Source organism: Austrofundulus limnaeus, unplaced genomic scaffold (genome assembly GCF_001266775.1).
Source record: "Austrofundulus limnaeus strain Quisiro unplaced genomic scaffold, Austrofundulus_limnaeus-1.0 Scaffold6, whole genome shotgun sequence".
Classification (NCBI taxonomy): Eukaryota; Metazoa; Chordata; class Actinopteri; order Cyprinodontiformes; family Rivulidae; genus Austrofundulus; species Austrofundulus limnaeus.
The window spans coordinates 3159715-3172402 of record NW_013952408.1 but is presented as its reverse complement, the minus strand read 5'-3'; the positions used below and the strand labels follow the sequence as shown (position 1 = coordinate 3172402).

The 12688-nt window shown below is 41.6% G+C and overlaps 1 protein-coding gene across 6 annotated transcripts in view; it reads right to left on the bottom strand.

Annotated features, from left to right (window-relative positions):
- Nucleotides 1-361: 361 nt before the first annotated feature.
- The window catches only part of kctd1 (potassium channel tetramerization domain containing 1), a 20728-nt gene continuing 8401 nt past the window's right edge, over nt 362-12688 (bottom strand). Inside the window, exons 1-5 of one of the 6 annotated variants that reach the window (XM_014030628.1) lie at nt 12402-12645; nt 6807-6985; nt 5935-6079; nt 4751-5056; nt 362-1503 (exon numbers count right to left, since the gene is read on the bottom strand). In XM_014030628.1, the coding sequence (XP_013886082.1) occupies nt 1342-1503; nt 4751-5056; nt 5935-6079; nt 6807-6970 (777 nt within the window). In that variant the 5' untranslated portion in view covers nt 6971-6985; nt 12402-12645 and the 3' untranslated portion in view covers nt 362-1341. Of the gene's footprint in view, nt 1504-4750; nt 5057-5934; nt 6080-6806; nt 6986-7628; nt 9504-9534; nt 11278-12401; nt 12646-12688 lie in introns of those variants that run through there. The other 5 variants (XM_014030622.1, XM_014030637.1, XM_014030644.1 and 2 more) reach the window with 5 other exon arrangements.

The window sequence follows — 12688 nt, the reverse complement described above, 5'->3', positions numbered from 1 at the left end:
TKATATATGTATGGGTATGTGTATATATTTATATATGCCCTCCATGTATTTATCCATTTATTTTTCAGGTGAGCGGACAGATGTTGTGTGTGGTCCTGTGTTTTCTTGGTGTATATTTAATATATTTCTAATCTCTATTTCAATCTTTCTAATTACTTCTCTCTTTGTTTTTACGTCTTTCTCTATTTTCTCTTTACTTAAAAAATCACTGATGATGAAGAAATTAAGAAACTAAGGTTATGTTCTTTTTTCTACTGAAGTGATTTAATWAAAAAAAGAAAAAAAAGGATCTTCTTTGCCTTGAATGCCACTCTAAAAACAGCAACCAGACAACATTACAACTTTAGCTGATATTTATTTCTTTTTTTTTTTGTTGTTGTTGTTGCTACATTCCTTTTAAATCTAAGGAACATAGTCATTTCAGTAATCTTAGAAATACTTTATATCCAACTTCATATCAACATTTGCTACAAATACAAGTCATCTCGGTTTGGATAAGTACAATAAGCTTTTAATCTGTTCAGTCATGTTTGAAGCAAAGACGTCTGCTTTGAAAAGATTCAATGTAAAAAACACAAAGACATATACAGTACAATGAAAAAATTACATGTCACGACTCAGAGGGGATTTGTGGTCCGATGAAATAAGTCCCAAGTATGTAGCTCAATGAGGCAAATGGTGTAACAAAAAATATTTTACGTTTTTTTTTTTGATGATTCTAAATTCATTTCCATTTTATCACATGAACTGCTAAAATGACCTCAAAAATCCACTTCATTGATTTTATAATAATAAACATCATATTGAATGTAAAAAAAATGCTTATGTTGTACCTAAGTTTATATAACTAAGACATTCTGAACTTTAAGAAACACAATTATTACCTTTTTTCTTTAAAGGAAGGAAAAGCCAATGAGATAGTGAAACAACAAAATCACTGATGACATACTGTGCAACACTAAATCAGCAATAAACAACTTTTTAATTTATACTGGTAAATTAGAAATCATTTTTAACCTAATGTAGGCTCCAAGTTTTAAAACAAACTTTGTTCGGGGATCCAGCATATATAAATATTTGTTTTACTTGATTTATGGGGATGAGACAATCACAAATGTCTTTGCAATCTCAAAGTTATCAAATGTCTTGTATCTTCTTATGGCAAAAAAAAAAAAAATCTCCTGCTGCACTTCATTTTTATTCTCTAGGTGGTTCTTGAGTTTAAGAAAACGGAAACATCAACAAGGAAATGAAGAAAAAAAAGGAGTCTACAGAGCTCTGCAGCTTCGAGCCTTCGACTGCTACAGAAAAGTCTAGCACCTCCTACTGTTTCGGAGGCTTCTAGTCCAGCTGCTCCTGCTTTATCCTGTTTGAATTGAGCCCTCGCTGACTCGTCCTCCTCAGTTCCCGCCGCAGGACGTACTCGCTGAACTGGGATGAGTCCACGCCTCCCCCACAGGAGCCAGCGATCTCGAAWCCTCGCTGTTGGAGACGCTCTAGAACCTGAGGAAAAGATGGAAGGTGCAAGATTTCGAAGATGAATGTTGATTCAGCATTCATTCACAATATTGTTTTTCTTTTTTCTTTTGTGGACTCTGTTTTCTTGTACTTTCTTTTTGCAAATTAACCACTTCGGTAAACTTTGTGCTATTTTAGCTATTCAYGTATAAAAATGTTTAGCTACMAAYGTTACAAATATTTTCTTAACAAAAATACATGCAGATCTCCTCAGCTCCCTCAAAAACACGGTTCTGTTTGAAATCAGCTCAGAAAAGTTGGTCTTTTGCTCCATTTAGATAGTAATTTTTTTTGATAATTTTTGTGTTAATTTAGCCTTTAATTACGTTTGTAACTACGGCAAAAAGTAACATTTTGCAACTTTTAGCTTCCAGCTTTTCCAACTTGTAGCATTCACCTAGTCTTTTGCTACTTGTATCTAACCTCTTGCTGCTTTTAGCTAGTGTGTTTTATTTTTAGCTAACAGTTAGCTTTTGCTTCTTTCACCTATTAGCTATCCTTCTGATATTTTTATCTTTCACCTTGTACAATGGTACTTTTAGATTTTAGCTAACATTTTCTTATTTTAATGTTTAATTGCCTTTAATCATTTTTGTAACCAAGGCCAAAAGTAGCCTTTTGCAACTTTTAGCTTCCAGCTAGTCATTTATTACGTTTAGCATTTAGCTACCTATGCTTTTGCCACTTTACCTTTTAACTMACATTTTTCYACTCATGGCTACCTTTTTGCTGCTTTAAGTTAGTTATTTTACTTTCATCCAATAGCTAGCCTTTGCTTTTTTCAGCTTCTAGCTAGACTTTTGGTATTTTAAGCTTTCACAAAATACTTTGTAMCGTTTACATGGGGTTTTGCTACTTTTAGCTTTTGCTAGTGTTTTCTTGCCATTTCAGTTTCTTCAATACATTTCAGGAGAGTCATTCAGCACTCAGCATTCACTTTATACTTTTATAGAAAAAACTATTTCTCTTGTATATACAGTCACTTTTTTCTCCTAACAGCTCCTTCTTTTTTTATCTCATTATAAAGTATAAAGTTGAACGTAACCTCTAACCTTTTGTTTTTCTACAGTGAGGTTGGAAAACAAAACTGCAACAATCTGCTCCTGCCTTAGTGCTAACTGTAGAACTGAACATAGCTGTGGGTCTGAGCTGCGGCAACATACGGCTTGTGATGGGAATTTGGATGAGACTTTCACAAGACTTTCACAAAACAAAGAGCTTCTCATATTGCCTCATGCCTCCCTTTCATTGTTTTTTTTTTGTCTGTGTGTATGTATATGTGTGTTTGTCTCTGAGTGTGTGTAGCTGTTTCTGATCTTGCAGCCTTGCAGACATCTACAGACGTGTCCAGGGGGGCTGTAGGATCACATTCCATCGAAGAGGCCCCCGGGGAGCAGTGATGCTTTCTCTCTGCCACTTGGCTCAGTACGGGCTGCTCAGCAAAACCTCCCCCCCTCCCTGGTTCTTCCCCCAGGCCCAAGCCTCCGCCAAAACTACAAAGGTCCCCCTACTGCTGGCAGCTCTCTCTGCTCCCCTTCCTTCTCCCACCCTCCCCTCCCGTCTCTGCCTCCATTAGCCGCAGATACAGCATTCACCGCCGGCAAGCTTTAATAACCAAACAGGATTATGGGCCCTGCCTGGGGACAACCTGCCAGGGAGCATGCTCACTCTCTTGCCTGCTCCCCACCACTTGCACACTTCAGAGACGGGTTTTGTTTGTGTGTTTTTGGAAGATTTGACTTCCTCGGATGGAGACGCAATCCAAATCTTTGTGAAATCTCCTCTAATTTGCCTCCTCTTCATGAGTTATTGATGCATATTTGAGGATATTACCATTAATGAGTCAGTGGAATATCAATATGTAATCACAAAAYATGAATTATTGCCAAACACAGGCTGATTATAACGGCGGAGTCTAAGAATGAGGGAATATCTCGATGGAATATGCATGTTTTGGTTTAGCTTTATCACAAACAGGTTATAAAGTACGTGCCAAGTGAATGATGACACTTTTTAGCAAAAAACTTAGTTTTTTACAAATACTGTATCTAGTCATCCATGGTAAACAGACGCTAACTTTCTAGTTTTGCTTGTAAAAACATTATGTTCCTTGAAACTTTCACATATTTATCAATACATAAAGTATAAATTAAAACTTTATTTCTTCCAATAATTGATGAAGGTGAAGAAGTCCTAAAAGTTGATTTTTATGTTATAAACACACATTAACTAGTCAAAAGACAGTAAAATTGATTTTTTTAATCATTCAGCACTGATCAAATGATTTTTTTAAGAACCAATACAGGCTGTTCGATTTGTTTTTGTGAGTCTGAGTGAAGAAAATTTGATAATCTTCCAAATAAGTTTCTGCAAAGGTTGTGTGAACTGTGAGCATGCACATCTTTTACACATCTTTTAAATAAAAGGGTTGCTATGGTTAAAAGTATTTTTTTTATTTACATAGCATGTTTGGAGATGTTCAAAAAATTTTGGGATTATTTACACCTTTTTTTGAATAACTATTCAACGTCTACTGGGCTCAACTTGACTAATTTTTCTTTTTAGACATTTATGAGAAAGCAGCATTTTTCTGACTAATACATATGCTTATAATATGCCAGTWTTACATGTAGATTCTACCAAAAGTTGCTCAAATCACACGTGAAGTCCCAAACAAAAGAGATGAATTAATCCTACATTTAATAAAGACATACTTTTAAAGCTATCTGAGTGTTTTGTCTCATTCTAAATGGCTTCATACTATTTCMTGTCAGTTTTTTTCTTTATTTTATTTAGACATTCATGCCAATTGTCTGTTTCAGACCAAAAGTTTAATAAAGCTTGTGCTGCAATAGATGAGTAAGAAAGAAGGTACTGAACCTGACTGCCTGCCAGCTGAGGAGCCAAAGTTAAGATTGCTATTTTAGTCAGATCACAGAGAAATAAATATTGTGGCAAACATGCATTAATAACTTGCTTAATCAATGTTTTGATTACTTCATCTAAGAACCTATTTCTTTCTGCAAGGTTTGTCTTATGAACTGGTCTGCTTAAAAAAGATGAAAGTCTGCAATCAGACATGAAGCCAGAGCCATATGTTACATAAAAAGGTGCTAAAAAACAGATCACCTCAGTCCTTTAGACACATTCTAAATAAAAACAGTTGATAAATCAGTAATGTTCATAATTAAAGAAACTGAACACAGTTCACATACAGTAAGCAGCTCATTACCTGGACAGAGTTGAGGTGACAGTAGCCGTTCAGCGGGAAGCGGATGACGTGTGTGGAGTCATGGTTCCATCCGGCGTTGACGGAGTTGCACATGACATCGCCGATTTCGGGAAAGACATCCTCGATCAGGGCCTTGTCGCCGCTGAGCGTGATCCTCTCGCCCAGGTCRGGTGCGACGCGCACGACTAGGCACTCGCAGGGGCGGGAGACCCGGCCCAGCTCCTGGTCCTGGCGCCAGCGCTCCAGCTCAACCAGCATGGGCTGCAGCTGAAAGTATCGAGCCTCCTCATACAGCAGACTGTAGTCCTGAGGAAAACAGGTCAGAGTTCACGTCAAAGAAAAGTGCACTTGAATGCTTTTACAACTTAAATAATCGAGCAAAAATACGGAGCAACAGATTCAGCAAATTGTTTTAAAATCAAGATTTGTTTCCAGTAAAGCGAAAGTAAAACGTCAAAAACAGAAGTTTGGAAAGAACAAGTAAGCAMTAAATGTTATACAAGAAACTATTCTGCAAAAAAACCCAACAATTATCAAGAGACATGTCACACATGGTTGCATTGCGTAGAGAAACACATAGTTTTACATCTGGATGGTAGAGTTTAGGCTGAACAGCACTCCATTTTTCCCATGCTTCTCCCTAAATCCTCCCAATGTGAAAATGGCCTTTGCCTGAACTTGAGCCTTTGCTTATTTTAACTGGGAGACTTTCCACTGATTGACTTGCACTGTGGACAGTCCATCAGATAATGTGCTTATTTGTTTTCTCCCAGGGCAAGTTTAGTAATTACTGACTAAATGACACATATGAGTGAAAAGATGGAATGCTAATGTGTCACATGCCGTTAGAGTCACCAACGATGGACACTTGAACATAAACCAATATGTAGCTTATCATGGGGTCACAAGCCTAAAAGAACTCATTTACCTTTGAAAAAAGCTAATATCTGAAAAAAGTTAAACAATCAAACTGCATCTGGTAATGTGAGAAGGCATTGCAATTTAGCCTTTTGGGGGGCAAACTTGATATTTTGCGTCCAAATTGGAAGTTGTTTTCAGAACATCAAGTCAGACTGGTGACCAAAACTGTTTTATAGCCTTAGCAGTTATTGTTTGCCCTAAGTTGCAGGACTGCTGACTGGCTGATGGCACTTTATACGGTTTCACGATGGACACCCACTCACTTTGAAGTCTTCTGGAATGAGAAGCTTGGACGTCCTGAGGAAGTTGAGAATGTAGCGGAACATGTGTCCATCCCTRTCAATGAAGTAGTGCTGCTTCAGGCTGTCCAGGACTATAGGCTCTGTGCCATCAAAGAGGCGACCAATTCTACACAGAGAGGGAGGGAGGGAGGAGGGTGAGGTGAGGCAAAGAAGGGAGAGCAGGGAGGAAGCATATGGGGAATAACATGTCATGATTATCGATACAAGTATGTMTCACCGTTTGAAAACACAAGTTCACAGCTTTTATCTAAAGCCTAATAATTGGTTGTTTTGTAGATAAGGGGGGTTTCTGAGAAGAAAAGTGATGAGATTCAGAAGTGGTCTGGAGAGGTCAGGACCAGCTGGTGCTTGGTTTGCCTGAGGCCAGGTGCCAGTCACCCTCGGGCCTATTCTCGGAGCGACAGCGTGGCCTTCCGGCCCCCAGATGGCTCAGTGCCCTTTGGCTCTTTGCTGCTGCTGTGACATCTGTCAGAATAACCAAGTTGCTTTTGTCTGAGCTCTGCAGTCTGCACTTTCTCCTCCTACAAATGGCTTACCCCCCCTCTCAAAGAAACTCAACAAGATGTGTTTTCACGCACCTTGGATGAAAAGAAAGAAAAAGCAACTAGTACCACATATTTTATAAATCAGAATGGATTCCAAGTGCGTTCATGAGATCCATGTGTGACTTGAAGAGTTGTGACATTTGACTGTCACATAATGACATTAACCATTAAAGATGCTGACATTAAACTCGTAGGGAACGATGCCAAACACGTGTCTTGAACGGACGAAACTCTGGGAAATCTCCGCGCCTTGTTAAAAAAAAAAAGAMAATTTTCACTGAGACTCACCGTGATTCTGGGTATTTGGTCAGGGTGGCCAGGCTGCTGGTGTACATGTGCCCGCCCACGTCGATGTGCACAGGGGCGTTGGACTTGGTGAGCTGTGCAGGTGTAGGGATGCCCTGGTTGCTCAAGGGAGACACTGGTGACCGTGTGATCATGGGCCTGGACATGCTGGAACGATTATCCTGCGAGAGCACAAAAGTAGACAATGAGTCGAGGAAAGATGAAAATTAAAACAAAAAAAAAAGTCAAACTCACTGTACTTCAAAAGTAAAACTATGAATGAAGACAGTAAAAGTGAAACTAATTAAACACAACCCTTTCTTTACTCCAAAGCCACAGAGTGGGATTTTTTTTCTTTCTTTTATTGAACACAGCAGGATCAAGCAGCCTGACCTTGACCTGAATGTTGCCACAGTCTACAAGCTTCTCTTCCTGTGGGCCATAATCTCCAAAACCAAATTAATTTGGAGCATCAATCTCTCTTGGAAATGAGCAATAATAATGGCTTCTGATTTGAATACCATAATAGGATTTTGGGGGAGAAAAAAAACTATTATATTAGCCTACAAACACCATTTAGCAGACTATTTCTTCTATGAGCTCCGAGGAACGAGAGAGAGAGAGAAACACTTTTCCACACAGGATAAAAAAGTTTTACTCTCTTGAGTAAAATAAAGATGTGTATTAAGGAAACTAAGGCACAAAAGCAGGAGAGAGAGGACTGCAGGATAGTGTAAAAGATGTGCGCGCTGGAAGGGAAGAAAACGCGTAAATTCCAGTAAAACTAAACGCACGTTGCGCATACATCCATRTCGTGTCTGTTACCTGTGCTGGCATTACTGTGGTCGGAGAGGACGTCAGCGAGTGGTCATTCTGTTTGAGGGATGCTGCGGGAACGGGCTCCCCCCTGACAGCGAACATCAGGGCGGGCTCCCTGCACTCCGCCGCCCGCATCGGGAGCCGCTTGAGCGGAGCGTGCACGGACTCGTCCACGGAACTGATTGGACGCGGTCGCTTTTTCGCTTTCTGGTGCGTCAGGTCCATGATATCCGCGTCGTCCATTAAGGTTCAGAGATAGGTCGGGCTTCTTTTCTTCTTTTTTTTTCTCTCTTTTCCACCCCTTTCTCTCTCTCTCTCTCTCTCTCTCTCTCTCTCTTTCTTAACGACACTTCTGCTAAACGTAACGGGGGGATGATTGTAATAAAAGGCGTGAAAAGCGAGGGGAGAGAGCCGGCGGGAGGAGGAGAGGAGCGGCGGCGGCGTGGCTGTCACACGGAGCGGCAGCTTCGCAGTGGCTGGGAGAAGTCAAAGCCCCCGACAACATTAGCATCGGAGCGCCTGCGGCTCTTTTGGGCTGTCGCTGTTTCCGTGGCAGGTATGTGCGTCGCATTTTCAGAATAAAGCAGAAAATTAAATAAAAAAGAAAACCATATTTAAAAAAAATAAATCCTTGCCTGCCGCCTACATGATGTGATCCAGTCAGGTCCCACACTGGTCTATCTGGACTCTTGTCTGCATGGCCTTTGCCCCCCTCCTCCTGCTTCTATCAGAGGAGCAGCGGTCACCTCCTCCTCCTCCCCCCTCATGGTGCAGCAGCTGTTTGCTTTAGCCTCTTTTAGAACACCCAACACTCAAAAAGGTGACAAAAGCAATTTTTTTTGGCCAACAAACAAGCCCACACCCCACCTCCCAACCCTGGACACAGTGCCCTTCAGCCTGAAACACACTCTTTTGGTCTCAGAAATCAGTAATTGACATTTTATTTGTCTAAATGTTTCATCTGCATGTGAAAAAGTGATTTATTTTGCACCTATCAAAAACAACAGGAAAGGTATTTTGCAGCTTCTTGATTTTTTTCTTTATCATTCATTTCAAAGTATGAAATCTCTCATAATAAAAGTTATCCTTCATCTAATGGTGCAGTTTGAAAAATATTTTTTACCAGTAGTTTTCCATGCTACCTTGACTGCACTTCAAAAGTGTGGGTCTGTACTCAATGTAAACAAAGCACTCCCACTGGATCCACTGAAAACCACAGGTCACGTGATCAACCGACGTGAGTGTGGTCTGTAAACGAACACGGTGGAATCTCAGAGATGCTTAAAACAAAAGAGGGAATCTGCTGAACGCAAGAACGAAAAAGAACGACTGAGCAAGACAAAGAGGATAAATATCTGGGATCAAATACTGGAGCGCAACTTTTACAAAACTTCTACTCGTCTGTTAAAGKACCTTCAGTCACTTCAGCTGTTGTTTGTTTACAAACACATCCTATTTGGGATCCAGTCACACATTTTTCTTACAAACTGTTCATTTATAGCCACAATAATTATAGAGAAAAGCAAATTTGCAGATTAAATTTATGGCGCTATGTTTTTGGCCCAGACTTTATGTTTTTGCACTAAGTACCTTTAGGGGCCAAAGCTGTATGAAAACAGTGCCGTCCAATCACCACGTCAGCGTTGCTCCTCACCAATGATATCACGGGGCACAAAACCGAGCCACGACACATCCAAATGCAGTTAAAACTACTTCCACAGCACTCTACTGGGCTGATATTTTATATATWTTTTTTAAATTCCACAGAAAAAATGCAGGGAATCGGCAATTTTTAATAATATTCAGATTAAAATTAATTAGTTCAACCACTGGCCTTAAAACATCCACATGCYTCCCTCTCATTGGCAGTGTGGGTTTCACACCTAGATACCCAATTAGCAATTAAGCTTGCCTTTGAGTGCAGGCCTCCAATGCGGGTGTGTGATCCTCGTTTGATTTGCATGCCACTTGTGCACGCGCTGATAAGCGCAGGCAGCAGCCATACATAGTTTTTAAAATTCAACTCCAGAATCCCTCGCAGAAGGCAAAGGGGCCTGCGGGGCACAAAGAGAGAGAAATCACATGGCTGCTCTTCAAAAGGGGACCTGTGTAAGGCAGCCTGCAAAGTGCGTGGGATCACACTCAGAATGCAGGTAATTTGTTCCCTGACTAATTTGTGGAGATGGTGGTGTGTGTGTGTGTGTGTGTGTGTGAGTGTGAGAGAGAGGGGAAAGTGAGTGTGTGTGTGCCTGTGGAGAGTAAGTTCTGAAAACAGCTCGGTGGAATTGGATTTCCTCAAAGCCTTGTCATTGCAAAGGTGGATTGAGTGTAAAATCTGTGAGGCATTATGGAAAATTGCAGGGGAGAAAGGAGAGGGAGTGAAAACAAGAAAGTGGCGCCTGGGTGGGTGGCGGGTGGGGGATGATGGGGGAACGGGTTCTTATATCACACAAATCACGCAGAGTCGGTGTAAAACCGTGCTGCGTGGTCAGGTTCTTGACCTTTAGTCCCCCAAAAACAGCTTGAAAGTTCTCACAAATATCCGTGTCTCGGCTGGCTCACTTGTCAGCCACCTTTCCTACCTGTTGTCATTCAGAAAAGCACATCAAAGCTACCATCACACCTGTATGACATCATTCAATCGTTCTTTTAACTTCAGTGAATCGTTGGAGCAGTTCACACTGACGGTCCTCATAACCTTTCACGACAACTTCCTGCTCCTGCATCGTTACGGCCCTTTGGGATCATCAGAAGCAACAACCCAACTTTCCAGGTGCATTTGTCCCACGATGCAACGCACGGCACACAATTAGCATTTCAGAACAGAGCATTAACATTCAGTTTGAGGCAAACAGACCAGTATTTACATAATCTGGATAGGCTGGATAGCCTGTTTGCCGGTGGCTATTTGCTTCAGATGTCCACACGCAGTGAGCTGCACACACTTGAGCTCAACTTTGAGTCGACGTCTGCTGTAAAGGCAACAGGATAACAGGTATCAAAGTCTTCTAAAACAGTATGGCCTGAGGAGATGTTACAGGCTGGTCACTTTCGATTTTGGAAATGAACTGCAAGTGAACTACAAAGTAATAGCACCAACACAGAAACCTAAATTAGAGGCTACTTCAACCCAACTGAGACAAAGTTTCCGATCTAAAGCACAGGGAGGCGGGGAGGTGACCCTCGGTAAACAGAATGGCGCAAAAACGATTTGTGGGTTTGGTTTTCGCCGTGCCCTTTTTTATTTCCCAGGAACATTTCTTCGTGGCTCTTTCACAGCCGTGCATCAGCATGACATGGCAGATCAGGAAGTGCGATCAGAGCTGAGTTTGCTGCAGGCTGTTGGAAACAGTGGTACATATTCACAGACCAGAGTGTCCCAGGGCGCGGGAGTGGCACACCAGGGCAACACGGGATATAATAACAATGTGTTGCTGCAGGCGTTTCGTGAATGTATATGTATAGTATATACATATGTGTGTGTGTGTGTGTGTGTGTGTGTGTGTACGGGCTTTTCCTACAACATGGGGTATTTTTTACAAAAAGTGAATCATGGGGACCATTGTCAGGTCCCCAGGGGTCCAAATGCATGTTACAGGTGTGGGGTTAGGTTTAGGACCAAGGTTTAGGTTAGTTTTAGGGTCAGGTAAGTTTCTGTGAGGTTAATTTTAGAGTATATGGTCAGGGTTAGGATATAAAGTCTAAAAAACATGAATGGAAGTCAATGGAAGGTCCCCACGGTGTCGAGAAACAAACATGTGTGTGTGTGTGTGTGTGTGTGCGTGTGGATGTGTGTGTGTGTGTGTGTGTGTGTGTGTGTGTGTGTGTGTGTGGGGGGGGGGGGTCACTGGCTTCCATCAAAGGTGACCACAACTTCTATTTTGTTATGTCTTATGTGAATAAAGCACACTTTTTGAGGTGTAAGGCACAAAACAAATCTTCACTTCATAAAATCACAAGCCCTTTCAGCACTCACAGTTAAGCCAATTTTATTAAGTGTTACTTTTTAAGAACACACTGGCCCGTCCGATCCTTGGTTCTTGGAGCTGATTGCGCACAGCGCAGCCCAGAAGCCAAACGCACACAGACAGACACACACAAGCATAAAGAGAAACAAGCAGAAGTCGCTCTTATTTCTGTCCTCTTCTTCTATATAAATATGTTTTCTGTTAACACAGCCACGGCTTTTATTAAGGGGTGATTCACACAATTCTGCATTGACGTTCGTATCCTGTCATACAGAAGAGGCAAAACGCCCGCGGCGAAATTACTCCACAATGGCGTCTTTCATTAGAGGATCTGGGGCAGAGTTGGGGGAAATGGAAATGTTTCACGACTAACCGGGAGTTCAAACATTGTTCTAAACGAGCAAAAATAAGCAATAATAATGATAAAAAATGTTTAACTAAGTTGGGAGCAACTTGGAATGAGGGATATTTTCGGAGCTCGAAAAAAAAAAACGCGGCGCGCAGCGACTGCAGGAGCGGTGGATTAAAAACGAAAAAAAAAAGGAAAAGAAAAAAGAGGAGTATTTGCTCAATGGGGTCGCAGGAATCCGCTGCTGGGTTTTTAAGATCCGAGGCACCGAATCCTCCTTAAAACCGTCGCCAGGCGCGTAAACGCGTCGAGTAAGAAAAAGGCAGGAAGTGGTTAAATATTCTTTAAGAACTGCACCGCTCCGAACCGCTTTGGCACATGCGTAAAAGCTGCTGCGCCTCAGCGTCCCAGAGTCCGTCCAGCCTCGGAAATAACCAGCAAACAACATAAATCTTCGCTTACCTGAAACACAGAGCCTCATAAAGTATTTCTTTTCTGCATCCCCCCCACCACTTTTTTTTCTTTTCTTTTTTTTTTTGCCCCCCCCCCTCTGATTTGGCACACGATCTGCTTCTCTTCCCACACCAGTGAGAAATGCAATAGCTTGGCTTAGGTAGACAGAACAAAATACAGAGAATACTTGCTCCGGGGCTCCGAAACCCCTCAAGGCAAAGATCAGGATACAATTAGCTCATGTCTCTGCCTCGGTCTGAACCAATGTGCAGCAGAAAACTGCGAGGGGGGGGGGG